At 53.5% G+C, this 17,804-nt stretch overlaps 5 protein-coding genes across 5 annotated transcripts; 4 read left to right on the top strand and 1 right to left on the bottom strand.

Annotated features, from left to right (window-relative positions):
* Positions 1 to 227: 227 nt before the first annotated feature.
* On the bottom strand, positions 228 to 1,205 carry J4E88_001759 (uncharacterized protein; the record flags this gene model as incomplete). Its single annotated transcript, XM_049395428.1, has 3 exons — positions 228 to 635; positions 683 to 915; positions 1,022 to 1,205. 3 exons carry the CDS (start codon positions 1,203 to 1,205, stop codon positions 228 to 230), a joined length of 825 nt encoding a protein of 274 aa, XP_049259292.1.
* A 354-nt stretch (positions 1,206 to 1,559) lies between these two features.
* J4E88_001760 (uncharacterized protein) lies at positions 1,560 to 3,422 on the top strand (the record flags this gene model as incomplete). Its single annotated transcript, XM_049395429.1, has 1 exon — positions 1,560 to 3,422. One exon carries the CDS (start codon positions 1,560 to 1,562, stop codon positions 3,420 to 3,422), a length of 1,863 nt encoding a protein of 620 aa, XP_049259293.1.
* Positions 3,423 to 4,115: 693 nt separating this feature from the next.
* J4E88_001761 (uncharacterized protein) lies at positions 4,116 to 5,785 on the top strand (the record flags this gene model as incomplete). Its single annotated transcript, XM_049395430.1, has 2 exons — positions 4,116 to 4,765; positions 4,816 to 5,785. 2 exons carry the CDS (start codon positions 4,116 to 4,118, stop codon positions 5,783 to 5,785), a joined length of 1,620 nt encoding a protein of 539 aa, XP_049259294.1.
* Positions 5,786 to 7,509: 1,724 nt separating this feature from the next.
* Positions 7,510 to 9,306, top strand: J4E88_001762 (uncharacterized protein; the record flags this gene model as incomplete). Its single annotated transcript, XM_049395431.1, has 1 exon — positions 7,510 to 9,306. The coding sequence occupies one exon, from the start codon at positions 7,510 to 7,512 to the stop codon at positions 9,304 to 9,306; it is 1,797 nt and encodes a 598-aa protein (XP_049259295.1).
* Positions 9,307 to 13,797: 4,491 nt separating this feature from the next.
* Positions 13,798 to 17,394, top strand: J4E88_001763 (uncharacterized protein; the record flags this gene model as incomplete). The annotated part of the gene is made up of 10 exons (XM_049395432.1): positions 13,798 to 13,887; positions 13,944 to 14,022; positions 14,078 to 14,538; positions 14,588 to 14,772; positions 14,825 to 16,014; positions 16,067 to 16,198; positions 16,249 to 16,794; positions 16,846 to 17,009; positions 17,057 to 17,174; positions 17,225 to 17,394. 10 exons carry the CDS (start codon positions 13,798 to 13,800, stop codon positions 17,392 to 17,394), a joined length of 3,135 nt encoding a protein of 1,044 aa, XP_049259296.1.
* Positions 17,395 to 17,804: the final 410 nt, after the last annotated feature.

Genomic DNA, 17,804 nt, shown 5'->3' on the forward strand with positions numbered 1-17,804 from the left:
GGTCCCACCAATGAAGTCACTCTGATGATGCTGGATTGTACACATGCGCGATATCGTGATCGTGATTGAGGCGTTGTCTGATTTTTCCGATATGCGGAATTCTACGTGACATGGATGGCACAGGTATATCTTTACAGCGAGGCGGAGGGATCCTCGGAAGGTGTGGCCTGGGCCTCCAGATGTCCGAGGTTGGGGTCTGGGGCTCGTAACAGCCGGCTGCTGCAGCCTCATGATTCCGATGTCTTCGCTCTGACTCGGATGTTCCTCACCATAGGCTCCTCTACGCCGGGTAACCGTATCTCCACCTTGAATGTGCCCAGCTGCTTCACACGCGATGTGTCGCCCTCCTCATGCCCTGAGAGGAACTTGACGTCCGCCTCGTTCAGTATTACGCGAGCCGCCTCGTCGTTGTGGGCGAGCGCTCCCCTTATGGTTGCTACCAGATCTGCAGTCGAGACGGATCCGTAGATGGCGTCTACATTTGCCTTCTTGCCCATTGCGGCTGCGGTCAGAATGTCTGCCGCACCAGACGCACCCATGCGGTCTCTGGACTGGCTCTCTTGCTCGATCCGTTGGCGGTAGAAGTCGATCGTGGGCGGTACGAAGGCGTCGAGGAGTTCCATGGATCGTGCAGGCTGTCCTTGTTAGTATGCGTAGAAATGGCGGTTCGATATAAACCTACGCTGAGTACGTTGATCTCAATCGGCCGCACGTAGTGTTTTGGCTGCTTCGCGAAATCGTCCTCCTCTTCCTCGACCTCCTCTAGATTCAGTCGTACGCCATATGTGAAGTCACGGGCCATGTCCACATCCTGCGCTTTGAGCTGCTTCATCTGGATAGCGGGTACATAGTCGGCGACGCGTGCGGGAAACCATCGGTTGCGCATGAGAGACGGGTTGAGGGGGGCATATGAGCCTTGATCGTATTAGCCATATTGACTGGTGATGTTTGCGGTCAGTTTGACAGCTTCACTGGCTTGCCAGAGCGCACATGTCAAACTCCTGCAGTAGCTGCATCGTACCTGCGCGACCAAATCTTGGCACATCCTTCAGCAGCTTCACGATGATGTTGCGCTCTGCCTCCTTCGCCTTCTTGGAGATGCTGCGAGTCTGCTGGGACCCCCAGACGTCCAGGTTCTGCCGCGTCACCCTCCTGATGCATGACGTGCACTGCGGGAGCAGCGTTGACGTCCTCAGCGAAGCCATTGCGCGTGTCGTGGTGAGATTGGATTAATCTCAAGAAAAATGCACGACGTCCACCAGATGTGGAGATCCTTGCGGCGGAGGGCGGAAGGTGCGAGTGGCCGGTGCTACTTGCCGTAGGCTCGGCATACTTTGCGCCCGCCTCACAAGCAAACGACAGATGACGGCCAGCGCAATATCCCAAGCTGGCCAACAGTCAGACCATGGCTTCTGCAGCAGTCGGACACACCCTACGCCATTCCCATAGCATCTTCGCCGTACAACCTTAGCACGACCGAGCACAGCGTTCGCGACACCCTACACGACCCCAGTTTCTCCATCCAATCCCGCGGTAGCGGAAGTGACAAGCGCCGCAAGATGCCTGAGAAGCCCCTCACAATTGCAACCTACGCCGCAGGAGCCTCCCTCGCCGCCATTACCCTCGTCTATGTCTTTGGCCCGACGTATTTCCTCGACGACGATGCGAATGCAGCCAGCGGCAAGAAGAAGGGCGTAGTCGGCCTCAGCAATGCCGCGAATGACTGCTTCATTAATTCGGTGCTGCAGGCGCTCGCCGGCTTGCCAGACTTGCGCATATATCTCATAAGAGAGACGCATCGGCGCATGCTCGACGGTCCCGAAGTTTATGATGTGGACCCTGAAAGACTCAACGCCGAGACAGGGACCGCGAGGCCCGCAAAGCTAGAGGGTCTACAGCGCGGCATCCTCACACATGGACTCAAAGAGATTCTCGACCGGCTGAACGAGCGCCCCATATACAAGAAAACAATATCTCCCCAACCCTTCATCCGATCGCTCGAGCACGCATTCGGCACCCGCATTAGCCGGCAACAGCAGGACGCGCAGGAATTCCTCCAGATCGTCACCGAGCGCCTATGCGACGAGTACCATGCCGGCGGAAAGGCCAGGCGGCAGGCTACACGGGCGGGCGCGACCATCACAACCGAAGACGGCGCATCGGAAAGGAGGGATATTGAACGTCAGTTCGGCGCAGCACCCCCTGAGGGTTCTAGTAGCCATGGTGTAGAGGAAGAGCCGGAAGACGATGAAGCACCCGCGGATGAGGAGGGCTTCCCGTTCGAAGGCAAGATCGAATCGCAGATTGAGTGCCAGACATGCCACTTCAAGCCGAAGCCTTCCGTATCGACCTTTGTCACCCTGACACTCAACGTACCGCAAGCCTCCTCCACCTCTCTCAATGCCTGTCTCGACGGAATGCTCAAGGTTGAATACATAGACGACTTCAAGTGCGAGCGCTGTCGGCTGGAACATGCGCTAAGGAGCAAAGACCACCAGCTATCGCGAGCAACCGATTCGGATGCACAGGCTCTGCTGCAGTCAGACATCGCGAAGATCCGACAGGCATTGGAGGATGATCCTGAGAACCCGCCTGAGGGCGTTGAGCTTCCGGACTCAAGCCAGGCACCCAAGCGTCGCATAGCGCGCCACATGTATATTTCGCAATTCCCCAAGGTTCTTGCGATACATCTGTCGCGATCAACGTTCGCCATCGGTGCTGCCTCGACGAAGAATCTCGCCAAGGTTGCCTTCCCCGAAGCTTTACCGTTGGGCGGAATACTACACCGAAAGAACTACCGTCTTCTTGGAATGGTCACACACAAGGGCAGCCATAATAGTGGCCACTACGAATCCTTCCGTCGTCAAGTCCAGCCTCTTCCGTTCTCCACGAATGCAACACTCGGTACCGAAGGCGCATACAGCCGGCAGGCCAGCCCATACCCGTCAGCAGCGCCATCGGTAGCGCCTTCAGCCGTACAAAGCCCGCGCATATCAGCACTTAATCTTCCCAACACCATCGACCGCGGGTCACCAGTCCCATCCACACCCACACTAAACTCTCCCTCAACACGATCGCTGTCCTCACAAGAGACCATGCCTGCGTCCTCAAGAGGGCCAGCACCGACTTCTGCACCACGCATGTCCGAGTCTGATCCACTACAAATGGCATCCTCTTCCACCGAAACAGGCACCGGCAGCGATTCCTTGTCACGTACGAGGAGTGTACGATCACTGAAGGAGCGAGCATCGGAGAAGGCCTCCTCGATAAAAGAGTCAAATCCTCTCAGGCGCAAGTCAAAGAAGACCAGTAATAGGTGGTGGCGTATAAGCGACGACAAGATCAAGGAGAGTAAGACATCCGAGGTCTTGAACATGCAAAAGGATGTGTATTTGCTGTTTTACGAGCTGAACAAAGTCTGAGCCAGGTCTGGTTGGCTAATGTATAAAGGAACGACAGGCATGCGGCACTGCAATCTGGACTGATACCAGTAGTGGTGATGCAGCAGAAAAGCCTGCATTAGATATCACTCGCTATGAAAGCGAGACACGAATGAAGAACGTGTTACATAATGTAATTGACGCAAGCTGTAACCTTAATCATCGTTTCCCTACACTCATATCTATGCGCACTTCCCTAAACCACTCACGTTGGCCATGTGTCGTGAATGCTTCCTCTGGCTCATGGCTTTATCAGCGATGATATCATTGGTCAGACCCCACGTGGCGCTCCTTCCCCAACGATAACCACCAATGGTCAGAATGCCCAGCCTGCAATGCAACGGCATCGATGCTGCGCTCGTAGTTTGACACCACACACCCCTCATCTGTGGTGACCGGTCACCTGGAAAGGGAATCGCAACACACATCTGCTCATCCTTGGGCCTTTCGGATCGCCCATTCACCACGGGTAGACCAAGCCTAGCAGGCACAAAAGTACGAGAACTGTTGAATCTATTCTAGCACCAAGCTGTCTTTCATCAGGCTCCCCAATTTGCATCAAGATTTCGAGCAACAACAGTTATAACGATCGGCTTCTGTATTGTGTTAGTCGCTGGTATTACTCTAAACCGTTCCTTCCTCATCACAATCCAAGCTTCAACCGACATAAGCAACATGCCAAGCCTCGAAGTAGACGAGAGCGCCTTCCTTCAGGCCGTAGGAAAGCAAACTTTCACCAGCCCACCCCGCGTTCTCATCATCGGCGCAGGAAGTCGCGGGACCGCATACGCGGAAGCCGCACAATCTTCAACAAACTCTATCGTCGCAGCAGTATGTGAGCCCAATGACTACAAGCGCGCCGATTTCGGTCGAAAGTTCGTCTGGGGTGACGGAAGTGAGGCTAAGAGTCACCAAGCATTCCGCGGTTGGAAAGAGTGGAAAGAGTACGAGATGAAGAGAAGAGAGCGAGAAAGCGCTGGTCGTGAGGTTGAGAAGGGCATCAATGCAATGTTCGTATGTGTACTTGACGAGATGCATGAGGAAGTTGTCTGCGGTATCGCAGATATGGGCGTGCACATTTCGTGTGAGAAACCGATGAGTACGAGATTGGAGAGCTGCATGAGGATGTACAGGGCGCTCAAAGCACCGGTTAGTACAGGCGAGGCAAAAGAGACGATCTTTGGTATTTGCCATGTGTTGCGGTACTCGCCGCACAACATGTTGCTGAGACATCTGGTACTGGAGAAGGATGTTATTGGTGATGTGTTGAGTATTGAGCATGTTGAGCCTGTTGGTTGGTGGCATTTCTCACACAGCTACGTGAGGTATGCAATTCATTTGAACTTCAATGATATACGGATACTGACGATGACAGAGGAAATTGGAGGAAAGAATCCAAGACTGCGCCATCACTACTCACAAAATCCTGTCACGACATCGATTTCCTCATGTGGATGCTCTGCTCACCTGGCCCGAATGCCGAGAATGCGACACCTCATCTTCCCTCATATATCACATCTGCGGGGTCTCGCACATTCTTCCGTAAAGAGCGCAAGCCGAAAGCAGCAGGCTCAGCCACGAACTGCCTGTCCTGCGCATACGAGCCACAGTGTGACTACAGTGCGAAGAAGATCTATCTCGAGAGACACCTGAACAACGGCAACGCAGATTGGCCAGTCAAGATTGTGAACCCGGAAATCGAAGACATCTACAAGACCTACGGCAAAGATGCAGCTGGAAAGCAGCTTCTCAGAGACCTGGCGGAAGACTACAGTAGTGAAACACCGATTGGTGAAGTTGAACGACGTCCATGGTTTGGGCGATGCGTTTGGGAGTCGGACAATGACGTCTGTGATGACCAGATGGTGACTATAACTTGGGATGATGATCCAGTCGCAAACGACGATCATGACACTCCTATCCTGCATGGCCGAGGCGCAAAGACTGCGCAGTTCCACATGGTCGCATTCACAGAGAAGCAGTGCGAACGGCGGGGTCGCATCTACGGCACGAAGGGTGAGATTGAGTACGACAGCACCAACATCAAAGTACACAACTTCTCAACTGGGCAGACCAAAACTCACAGCCCTCATCTCGCAGGCGGTGGTCACGGGGGCGGAGATGAGGGGCTTGCGCGACAATTCCTCATGGCGGTTAATGCTGTAGAGTCTGGCGCCATGCCCGCGTCAGACGCTCAGCGGAAGTACCTCGGATGCGACCTTGAGGAAGCATTCCGGAGCCATGCCATGGTCTTCGCGGCCGAAGACGCTCGAACGAAGCGCCAGGTGGTCGACTGGAAGAAGTGGTGGACCGAGTCGGTGGAGTCGCAATTACACGAGCGGTAACTACCTGGCATGATGACAATTCAGGCGAGCAAGGAGAATACGACGGGTAGTTTCTTTTCGGTCGCCGAAGATGACGGCAAATGTACGTAGGCGCCTAGAACAAGGCATGACCATCATGACATCGGATGAGGCTCTTGCGAAGCTCATGAAACTGAAATGAGGGCTGCCAAACCTCGCGCCAATCCGCTGTCAGCGCTCGATGAAGCAATACTAGCCCCAGGCACGTTTGACAGCTAAGCTCCGCTTTCAGGCAATTAACGGCCATTTCCCAGCCGGTTTCGGCTCGTCTGGGCTATATTTGGTAATCATGCTTAAGGCTAATACTTCCGCTTAGGGGTGGATATGGGCGCTTAATAGACCATGAGGCTCAAGAGACGATGGGTAGGGCTGGAAATTTTCTCCACGAGAGCGTTTCCGGGTGCAACGTTTGATAGTATGGGCGCTTGGATTGGCAGACGGGTTGGGGCCAGTCAGATTGCACGGTCTGTGGTACATTGGACGAGAACGACACTCGCGCTGTCTTCGGGAGCGTCCGAACGTCAGTTTGCGCTGCTTCGTAGGTCATGCTCAAGACGCCGCTGGGGGCTGTGCACAGAGTCGAAGTCGCATGGCATGGCGGATGCCAGCGCAGCAGGTGGGCGAGGCCCGAGACCCGGAAGAAACTTGCTTGACAACAACGCGGTGAACGCGTCGACGTGTGGGCGGTCTAGGAAGCGTGTTATAGTCGTGAATTGACTCTCTCCGCCCATTGTGAGTCACTCGTTCGTGCATGGCGGGCATGCGGGAAGACGCATATCGCTCCGCAGAAACGAAACGCTGGAGCGCCGTGGTCCAATCAAGCCGCCCTCGTCCATCGATGACTCTTAACGGGCTGCAGCTGCCCCACGCAGCGCGGGACCCAGCACGGACGACACGGCAGGCGCTAAGCGGACAACACCACGCCCGTCGATTCGTCCCTTCGCGCTGCCAACGTCAAACTGCCGCCCCAGCGCCCATCGAGAAAAGTCCCTCAGTGTACTACGACACTAGAACTCTGCTATGCGGCGCCGAGGCTGCCGGTTTCAGGTTATCCAACCGCCCCATGTGCAGGCGCGTCGCTGGCCCGCTTACCGCTTCGGTATACCACTTCATCGCGCCAGCCATTGACAGCGCAGCATTGTATGCCGCCATACTACATCGAGTATGCAACGCTGCAAGAATAGCAGACCCAGAGTCGTTCGCTAGCCACGTACTCGCCCAAGCCAAGCAGCAGCCACGCTATGTTTCAGACGCCTTGTGAGGCTCGAATGCTGTAGAAGGATGCTCTGATACTGCCGCCAGACCGCCAGAACGTAGTCTACCGGTCCAAGTCCCCGGGTGCTGGCCCTTCGATGGATCGTGTTTCAGATGTTTTAGCGCGAAGTGGGCGTTGGTTCTCGTGTCTCTACGCGGGGAACAGTAAGGATAAGAAGTCTGTCTGCGCCGCAATCAGCCAGTCCATCAGCTTCTTCAAGCACTTCATTTAGAGCACTGCCCGACGAGTCGATCGTGTCTCATTTCCTTTCTTTCTCCATCTTTTGCGCTTTTGTCTTAGACACCTAGAGCTGGCCTCTTCTATTAATCGCTATTCGATAATCTCTTCCTGTTACTATTCTCGGTCTCCACAGCGTAAGTCACTGCTTCTATTCTCCATTCGATTCATTGGTGCTGATTGGAAGTAGTCTGGTAGCTTCAAATCTTTCATCATGTACAGCCGTCAAACAACACCCCCGACTGCTCCCTTCAACTACATCCCGGGCAGCGTCGGCTCGGACGTCACATACTACTCCCAGGCCTCATCACCAGAACCTCACATCTCTGGTCCTACTCCCCCACGGTCACCAGTTCGCCAATATGGACCTATCCTCCTCCCCAAGGTCCGTATGCAAGATCAGGTTGCCGAGCCCACCAGTGGCCCCATCAGACATCGCAGGACGACGTCTACTTCTTCCAGCATCGGCTATGCCTACAGCCCCTACTCACGGCCAGCCTCGACGGCGCGCCGTGGATCCAGTCCTTTCAACCACAACATGCACAACGTTCACAGCCAGTTGACTTCTCCTGTGTCGACTGCTTCCTCATACGACTTCAACCTCTCTACCCTCAACTCTCCCATCACATTCGCACAGCAGCCTGAGCTTCCTCGTCGATCCTCATACATGGGATCGCAATCTCGCTCCACTTCAGCTAGCCGAGCCCGCCATGATCGCTCCGCCTCTGCTGGAAGCGTTGATGAGCAGGTCATCAGCCGGTATGGCTTCCCCACCTACCGCAACATGCCCAGCTACGTCACTGCTTCAAGCGCGCCTCAGTCCAACTTGAGCCTTGTCACTTCCCTTCCTTCTGCATACTCTTCAGTTCAGGACATGCCCAGCTTCACCTCCACCTGCTCGCAAGACTTCACTATCCCAGAGTTTGAGGCGGCGCCAGCTGTGCAGTACCCCTCCTTCACCGATGTCAGCTTCGACAGCTTCCAGCAGGTCCCTGCTACGTCGTCTTTGGTTGAATATCTCTCCTCTGACAATCCTTCCCCATCTCTTGTTCGTCGCGTCACTAGCGCACCCCGCGGCATCAACAACCACTTCTGGTGGGACATCCGCAACCTCCGCAGCTGGGAGGACTTCAACATCACCACCATCAAGTCCATTCCCTCGGTGCTTCCTCTTCTTGAGGTGCCTGTCCCAGCCAACTACCTTCCCCAGCCCTGCCGCCAAAACCTGCAGCCTGAGAACGAGTCGGCGCTCCAAGACATCTGCACCAACTACTACGCCAACAAGGTCAATGCCGCTCTCAAGGTCGCTCAGGGCAACTCCCACATGGTCATGCGCTCCATCAAGCCCGTCGCCGGCCAACGCACACAACCAGAGTTTGTCTCCAACTACCCCTCCGACTACGAGAAGACTCTCTTCGGCGACAGCCGAGGCCGCGTTGTCGGTCTCGTCAAGTGCTACGACCAATGGAACACCGGTATGCGCAGCGAGTCACCACCCAAGCAAGTACTCTACCTTCAAGGTCTCGCTCACCTCCACCGCGTGATGCGCGAGCACGGCTGCCGCTACGGTTTCATCATGACCGAGATCGAGCTCCTCTGCGTCCGCTGCGGCGGCCCATCCTCCTTCTCCACCCCCGACCCCACTACCGTCAACGCGCAAGCCGGCGTCCCCATCTACGGTTACCTCGAGACCTCCGCTCCTATCCGCCTCTCCACATCCGGTTCACACCCTGAGACCGGCGACATCCAACTCACCGCCGCTCTTGCTCTCTGGTACCTCCACATGCTCGCCAAGGAGAACCCCTTCGAGGGCATGGGTACCTGGCGCATGGACGTTGGTGGCCCCGCCGCACTCACCAGGCAAAACTACCTTGAGAAGGATGCTTGGATCCCGAAGCCGCAGCTTGGTGAGAAGAGGGAGGCAAAGAGGGTTAGGGGATGGGTTTTCCCTGACGAGCCGCTCAGTAAGAGGGAGTGTGGCAAGGGCAAGAGGGGTAAGAGTGTTGGTTAAGAGATGGGTTCGGTAATGGGTTATGGGTTATGAGGTATGATGGGATGATGGGATGGGACATGAAAATATCAGCTGCTGGTCAGCATAAGCTCTGCTTCTTTCTTGCATTGAGCGGCGTTTTATCTTCCTGGGGTTTAGCAGCATTTGCACGGCGTTTTTTGATTGGGTAGCATTTACATGGCGCGCATTATTTTACAGATCAGATAGTATCTATACTCCTAGTTCAGAAGCAATGGTATTTCTCACCATCAATATCTTAGTTCGTATTCTTGGTGTGGTTGATGTGACTGGTACTTCCGTGTTGGCGCTGATGGCTGAGCCTTGGGTCTGCGGCGCGCATCACGTGTGCCGGCTTTTGGGATGAACCTGAGGTGTTTAAATACCGCGCAGAGTTTTAGTTTTAAGACTTCTTCATCATACTTCTTATCCTGCTCTTTCAAAAAGCGCGTACGAAAACGCACATGGAGATTTCGCTCTTTTCCCCAAAATTAACCCTTGAGCAATATGTATCATGTTCTTTTCTCCAAAACTCTACATGGCTCATCCGATGGCTGCGACTCGGCCGAACACGCCTTCACATTACCAAAATTCCATTACATTCTCTTCATGAAGACGGGGAATCGGAGCGATCCCAAAAACATCAAAACCGGTGTTGATCAACTCCATGGTCTTCTGTCCTGCCTTCTCGCTTTCAAAAACCTACGACACAAGCTTCATGTGTTCTGCGATTCCTCGAAAAAGCTAGCATTCGGCGTCATATGACTGTGCTCTCTCCGTCGAGCATATAAAACATCTCTCGATCTCTCCGAGTTCTTCACTTCTTCGTTACAACTTTTTCTCAAAATACCAAAATGCCCAGTTCCATGACTTTATGGAGAGTTCCGCTGTTCGAACAGCAACAGCTTAGCAACATGTCCTCTGGCGCTTCTCTTCTCCGACACGCTCTTCTACCAAAAACCAGAAGATGTATGGATCATGAGACGTCCTCGGTCCAAACAACAACAGTGCTAGCACCATGTTGTCTTCCGCCTTCTCTTCCCGAATACGCACTCTCATCGAGAATTACATGGTCATCCTTGAATGAGAGCTCTGCGATCCGAACAACAACAGCGCTAGCAAAATGCTGTTCTCCTCCTCTCCCCCGGGCAAGAAATATGTTCACCTTTTACTTCTGTAAACCTGAGAACTGGAAGCGTGGACGACATGCAGAGATTTTGCGGTCCAAAATACAACAGTAAACAAGTTCATGTGTTGCTTCCTTCGTCTTTGTCCAGAAAAGAAAATGGTCAACTTTCATTGTCGCAAAAGCGAAGTTAAGAGCCAGACATACTATGGAGAAGATCGGCGGTCCAAACGTTACCATATCTAGCGGCATGTTGTCTTCCTCTTCTTCCTCGAAAACAAGCGACCAACATCGAGTTCTATGAACACCGAAAGTTGGTACGCCCCACGACATGACGAGGTCCGGCGGTCCAAACAACAGCAGCACTAACAACATGCTGTCTTCCTCATCTCTCGAGAAGAAAGTCTACCAATTTCCGCTTTTTAAAACTCAAAACGCTAAAGCCGTCTTTGTATGGAAAGCTCCTGCGACCCAAAAAAGGGAAATGAAGCTGTCATGTTGTCTTCCTCTTTTCCCCGAAACAAGAAGACGCAACTTATGTCTATGATCTGCCTGGCTCGACCAGAACGACGCGTGAAGCGTACACATGTTCGCTGGAGAGCGGAGAGGAAGAAAATCATCACTGGGAGTGATATATGGCGTTGGCATCTGGCTGTCCTTGCGACCAAAGATGGTTATAAGAAGCTGTGATGTCGGCGCTTCTGGCTGCTTCCGCTCTACATCTAATCTCCCGAAAGTACATGGACGATATTGCATGTCTCTTAGCGCCCGCTCGACGGGTATATGAACTCCTCGCTTTTCTCGGTTCCTGGCTTTCGACATCACATCCGCTATCGTCTTCGCCGAAATGGTGCGCACACCAATTGATGTGGCTGTCGGCCGCTTCAAAATTTTGACGCGCGCTTCAAATGTGATGCTGTGCGCATTCTAAATCTCCAAAAATATGAGATGGGGTTGGGATGACCAAGAACCTGGAATCGACGGATCCATGCGAGTGTACCGAAGAAGTGCGTACTTCTCAAAAATCACCGCCTCACCTACATGACTCTGTGTTGCCATCGGCCTTTCGACATAACTAGAAACAACCAAAAAAAAAGATACCGCCGTCCATGTTGGCTGTTCTAAAATGGCACCGCAGCCCCGCATGTTCGAGAAGGAGACGTTGCGTCTCTCCACTGTCCGAGTCGAGGAGCCACCGTGCGCTCGTGGGATATATAAACACCCTCGCGGCTCTCTTCTTCTCTTTCTTATTCTACATCCTCATCGAAGGGACTCCAAAAAAGTACATGTACCAGTTGATGTTCTTTTCTGCGTCTTTGCTTTCTCCAAACCACAACCCGATCTTGACGATGGCGTGGCCAAGGCTGCTCTTGTTCCACAACGATCCCTCTGCTATGTTCTAAAACATGTTTTTGGACTGCTCGGATGTCTTCTCGGTCTCAGCACCCCTCAAAAAATCGCGAGACAATATCCATATGCCCTCGATCAGGCACTCGTTTCTCTCAAAATTTGGCATCAGTACCACATGGCTGCTGGGAAAGTGTGCGCATGGCTTATCCTTCGTCCATCTCTGCGCGTTCCAAGGTATATAGAAAACCCGCCATGGGTTCCACCGGCGCATGCGATGGCGCGTTAGTGGCCGTCGACCGGGACGCGTATAAATACCATGTCTGCCAGCTCTTTCTCTCTTCATCATCCACATCCTCGACAGAGCTACCAAAGACACAAAAAAGGGAACGATGATTGCGTCTGTCGCCTTCCTCCAAAATCCACCATAAGGATCAACGATGACGCTGTCTTCCAGCTTCTCTTAACAAAAGATTGAGAGAGTATCGCTATGCGCGAGTCGATCGGCAGCCCCAAAAATGCTGCTGGCCGCTCGATGGAACTGTATGCGTGCATTAGCGCATCATGTTGGGTGCTGCTTCAAAAACGACAAATATAAAAGATCTGCTTCTGCGCTGCAGTTCTTACTATACTACATGCACTCCAGTGTGTTCCAAAAACTATCCAGCTTACCGCGATGAAGAAGAATTCTTTGTTCGACATGGCATGAAGAAGTCGTAAAGTTAATGTATATGACTGTCTCGTTGAGTGTTTGAGTTGCGAGTTCTAAATATGGGCGATAGAGATCCATGCATCTGTTCGGCAATGTTGGTCATAGCCATGTTGTTCCGTATCTTCGAATGATATGTATCAAAAATCTTCAACTGCAGTCCCATGATCTGTTGGTTCCCCTCTTGGCATATAAATAATTCCACCGTCCGATTCTTGGATACTTCACTTACTCATGTTCTTTTTTCCCCAACCCAAAAGGATCCAAATATATTCGATGGAGGTTTGGGGTGTTTTCTTCCTGGATTTGGAGTCGAGATCGTAATGGTGCCCGCAGCCTTCGAGAAGTCTCCATGTGATTGGTACTCAAAAACGTTTCGCGTTTTCCAACATAGGGAAGTGGTGGTCATGGTTTCGTCGACTGCGCTTTCGTTCGGAAGTTTCAGGAAAGCAAGATGTGAAGTGCTGACACGTCGCTGGTACCTTAGCTGTGGCGCTGCGCACCCAGCGAGCATGCTTGCTGCATGTGCGAGCGCAGGTCTCGGGTGATTGTGGCAAAGATATAAGGGTGTGGTAGGCCAGCGGAGTGGTGCGGATGCACTTGGTCCGGCAGTGGCAGTATTTGCCGATAGGTTCTAGGCGCAGGCGTGAAGGTCTAGATCCTGTGCGAGGACGAACACGACGAATGGGTAGGAGCCTGTTGTGAGATACTTACTGCTTTGTGTATTGCTTCAGGGTCCTCTCCATTTTAATGGCGCCTGCAGTGTACGCTACGTCGATGATGCAGGGTACTCTAGATCGAATGGTAAGTATGAGGCTGCAGGTACGGCTTTGTCTGCGAGCTAAGGCGCCGCTGTTCGCCAGTGAACACTGTGCGCATTATGAGAAGTCGGCATCCGCACGATGCAAGTTGGTCGCTGGAAGGAACGACGTCGGTCGCGTGTGGTGATGAGTAAAAGCATGCATCGTGGTGGTCTCAGACAGGGAGAGTGCATTGACCGCCACGTGCGCTAACGATGCTAGGAGGGAAAGCCGCGATTCTGATCCACACAAAATTAACTACTGCCCCTCCATCATCACGTCCCGCACAAGCTGCACAAGCCCGACGAGGCGCAAAATCGAGGGAAAAAGCACGCGTGCCTTTATCCTGACCCAGTCCCTCCCGCCAATTCTTACCCCAACGCGCTGCTTGCGGGTGCAAAGACAGCAGGAACCTCGCCCGAACCCCCACTGCCCTTTCTCACCGCACCCATCCGCCGTCCTGCTTAGGCCATCTCCCAGCCCTCCGCAGACGCTGCCGCACATTCGCAACCATGGACGTTGCCGGCCTGCGGGACCGGATCCAGGCGACGCTTGACGCCAACGCCGCCATCAGACAGACAGCCGAGCTCGACCTCAAGCATGTGCGTATTGGAGGCCGGAATGCTGCCTGCCAGACGGAAAACTGATAGACATATAGGCCGAAGAAAAGCCAGGCTTCGTCGATGGCCTGCTGAACGTCCTCGAGCAGGAACAGAACAACGCCGTGCGCCTGTCGAGTAAGGATGCGCCTGCTGCTGCCCCATAGGCTCTGGTCACTAACATCTACCCCAGCCGTCGTCTACCTCAAGAACCGCGTATCCAAGGGCTGGTCGCCTGCCGAAGAGTATAGCCAGGCTATCCCCATACCAGAGGAGGAGAAGGCCGCCTTCCGCAGTCGCCTCGTCCCTGTTCTCGTCGCCTCCCCGCCACAAGTGCGCATACAGCTCATTCCTACCCTCCAAAAGATACTCGCATACGATTTCCCCGCCAAATGGCCCGACTTCCTCGACATCACAGTACAACTGCTGAACGCGGGAAACATCGAGTCAGTCTTCGCTGGTGTCCAGTGCCTGCTGGCGATATGCAAGATCTACAGATTCAAGTCGGGCGAGAACCGGGCGGACTTCGACAAGATCGTCGCCATGACATTCCCCCAGCTGCTCAACATCGGCAACTCGCTAGCTGGCGAGACGAGTCTAGAGGCTGGAGAGATATTACGGACGGTGCTCAAGGTGTACAAGCATGCCATCTACGTACGACCCCACAAACACAACATGTCGTCGGCAGCTAACAAGATCGCAGTTCGACCTCCCCGCATCCCTCCGCGAACAGCAAGTCATGGTTGGCTGGTGTACACTCTTCTTGACCGTCGTCGGCAAAGAACCCCCGGAGACGTCCCTCCCCGAAGACCTCGACGATCGGGAAATAAACCACTGGTGGAAGGCGAAGAAGTGGTCGTACGCGAACTTGAACAGACTGTTCGTCAGGTACGCGACACGATACTGCGCGCTTCACGCGAGCTCGGCTAACAGGGAACAGGTACGGCAACCCGTCCGCGCTGGGCAAGAACAACGAGATCGACTACACCGAGGTCGCCAAGACCTTCATCACCAACTTCGCTCCCGAGATTCTCAAGGTCTACCTCCAACAGGTCGAGAAGTGGGTCGGAAAGCAAGTCTGGCTGTCAAAGGCCAGCTTGTACTACACACTCAACTTCCTCGACGAGTGCGTCAAGCCCAAGTCCATGTGGACTCTCCTTAAGCCACACACCGACAACCTCATCGCGCATCTCATCTTCCCAGTATTGTGTCAGTCGGACGAGGACATTGAGCTCTTCGAGGAAGAGCCACAAGAATACTTGCACCGCAAGCTGAACTTCTACGAGGACGTAACCGCACCCGATGTCGCCGCGACAAACTTCCTAGTTACCCTCACGAAGAGCCGTCGTAAGCAGACGTTTACCGTGTTGAACTTTGTCAACGAGGTGGTCAACAAGTACGAGGCCGCCCCCGATAACGAGAAGAACCCGCGAGAGAAGGAGGGTGCTCTGCGCATGATTGGTACACTGTCTGGCGTCATACTGGGAAAGAAGAGTCCGATCGCAGACCAAGTCGAATACTTCTTCGTCCGCCATGTTTTCCCCGAATTCCGCAGTCCCCACGGTTTCCTCCGCGCACGCGCATGCGACACGCTCGAGAAGTTCGAACAGCTCGATTTCAAAGACCCGAACAACCTCATCATCATCTACCGCAACATTCTCGAATCCATGGCCGACCCGACGCTCCCAGTCCGTGTCGCCGCTGCTCTATCACTGCAGCCTCTCATCCGCCACGACGTCATTCGCACCAACATGAAGCAAAACATCCCTCAGGTTATGCAACAACTCCTGAAGCTCGCCAACGAAGTCGATGTCGATGCGCTCGCAAACGTCATGGAGGATTTCGTCGAGGTCTTCGCCCCGGAACTTACACCCTTCGCTGTAGCGCTCAGCGAACAGTTGCGCGACACCTACCTGCGTATTGTGCGGGAGTTGGTATCAAGAAACCAAGAGAAGGGCGAAGACAGCGAGTACGGTGACTTCCTTGACGAGAAGAGCATCACGGCGCTTGGTGTACTGCAGACGATTGGAACTCTTATCCTTACGCTCGAGAGCACTCCCGACGTCCTCCTGCATCTGGAGACCATTCTTATGCCTGTCATCACCATCACGCTCGAGAACAAGCTTTATGGTACTGGAACCCAAAACTCAGCCCTTCATTTCATGTACTAATCCAATCACAGATCTATACAACGAAGTCTTCGAAATCATCGACAGCTGTACCTTCGCCGCCAAGAGCATCTCTGGCACCATGTGGCAAGCGTTTGAGCTGATCCACAGGACATTCAAGGCTGGTGCCGAGCTATATCTCGAGGGTATGCGCGTTCTTCTCTGCTAATCGCGGTAATTTGCTAACCATATATAGACATGCTTCCTGCGCTCGAGAACTTCGTCAACTACGGCACCCCAACTCTGATCCAGAACCGGCAATACCTCGATGCCATCGTCGACATGGTCAGAACGATCTTCAAGGATGACAAGGTTGGCGGCGTTGATCGCATCTGTGGCTGCAAGCTGGCTGAGATCATCATGCTCAACATGCGTGGCCACGTTGACGACTACGTCCCAGAGTTCATTGGACTCACCATGCACGTCCTGATGAATGATGAACCTAAAGTTAAGTCCTTGAGGATACATCTCATGGAAGTGGTCATCAACTCCATCTACTACAACCCCGCCTTGGCACTGCACGTGCTGGAGACAAACGGCTGGACGAACAAGTTCTTCAGTCTCTGGTTCTCGAGCATCGATAACTTCACCCGAGTTCACGACAAGAAGCTGTGCATCTCCGCAATCTGCTCCCTCCTTACCCTATCAGCCCAGAATGTACCTGTCAGCGTACAGCAAGGCTGGCCACGTCTATTGCAGGGTGTTACCCGATTGTTCCAAACTCTCCCCGCGGCTTTGAAAAGTGAGTTTGCATTCCGATCCATCCCACCCGCAATGACTAACAAATGCACAGACCGCGAAGAAGCCAAGAAGGAAGACACCTTTGACTACTCCGCCGAATATGAAGAAGAGGAAGACGAGGAGTGGGAACAAGAAGCCGACTGGAACAACGAGGCTGACGAAACTGAGGATGTTAAGGACGAGAGTGCCGCTTACCTCGACTTCCTTAACGAGGAGGTAAGTTCAGCATTTTTAATGTTCAAGTTCCAAGCTGACCAAAGCAGGCGCAAAAGTTCAGTTCGCTCGATGATGATGACGATGACGAGCTGGAAGAGGAAAGTCTCCTCGAGACCCCGCTTGACAAGGTGGAGCCATACGGCATGTTCAAGCACGCATTGCTCCGTAAGTACTGTTCATCGAGCTACGCTAGAGCTTATGCTGATTGTACTCAGGTCTTCAACAGGAGCAGCCCGCGCTTTACGAGAACCTTACCAAGAACCTCAGCCCGGAGGAGCAACAAGTGGTTCAGGGTGCTGTTCACCAGGCCGATATTATCGCCCAAGTGCACGCCGAGGCTCAAGCAGCTGCTGCCAACGGCCAGCCGGGCTTACCGCAGCAGTAGAGTTGCTCCATCGATAGCATGGCCTTCATCCTCCAGGAAATGGAAGATCGAGCATACGTCGCTCGAAACGCCATCGGACAAATCGCCCCAGATGTTGCTGGAGAAGCATGGCTCATGGAAGTTCGCACAAGGCTGTCTCATCCATGTTGGAATGACGTACAAAAATACGGCAAACACTTACTTGGAGTTCCGGCAAACACCATTCGGCGCACATACAAGATCGAAAGGAGGAGGCACCACAAGCTATCTGTTGAAGGAGCTGTGAGGCAGTTCAAAGAAGGGGCAAACTAAACACCGTGGAGCCTACATTGAGGCCAGATTTTTCAATTTGCATGTTTTATCCCCAGTGTAGTCTGCAAACCTGTTCAGTTTCTTCTTCGGTCAGGTGGGCCTGCGGAGCAGCTGGACCC

Source organism: Alternaria novae-zelandiae, assembly GCF_023758075.1.
Source record: "Alternaria novae-zelandiae strain BMP 2774 chromosome Unknown scaffold_2, whole genome shotgun sequence".
Taxonomy (NCBI): Eukaryota; Fungi; Ascomycota; class Dothideomycetes; order Pleosporales; family Pleosporaceae; genus Alternaria; species Alternaria novae-zelandiae.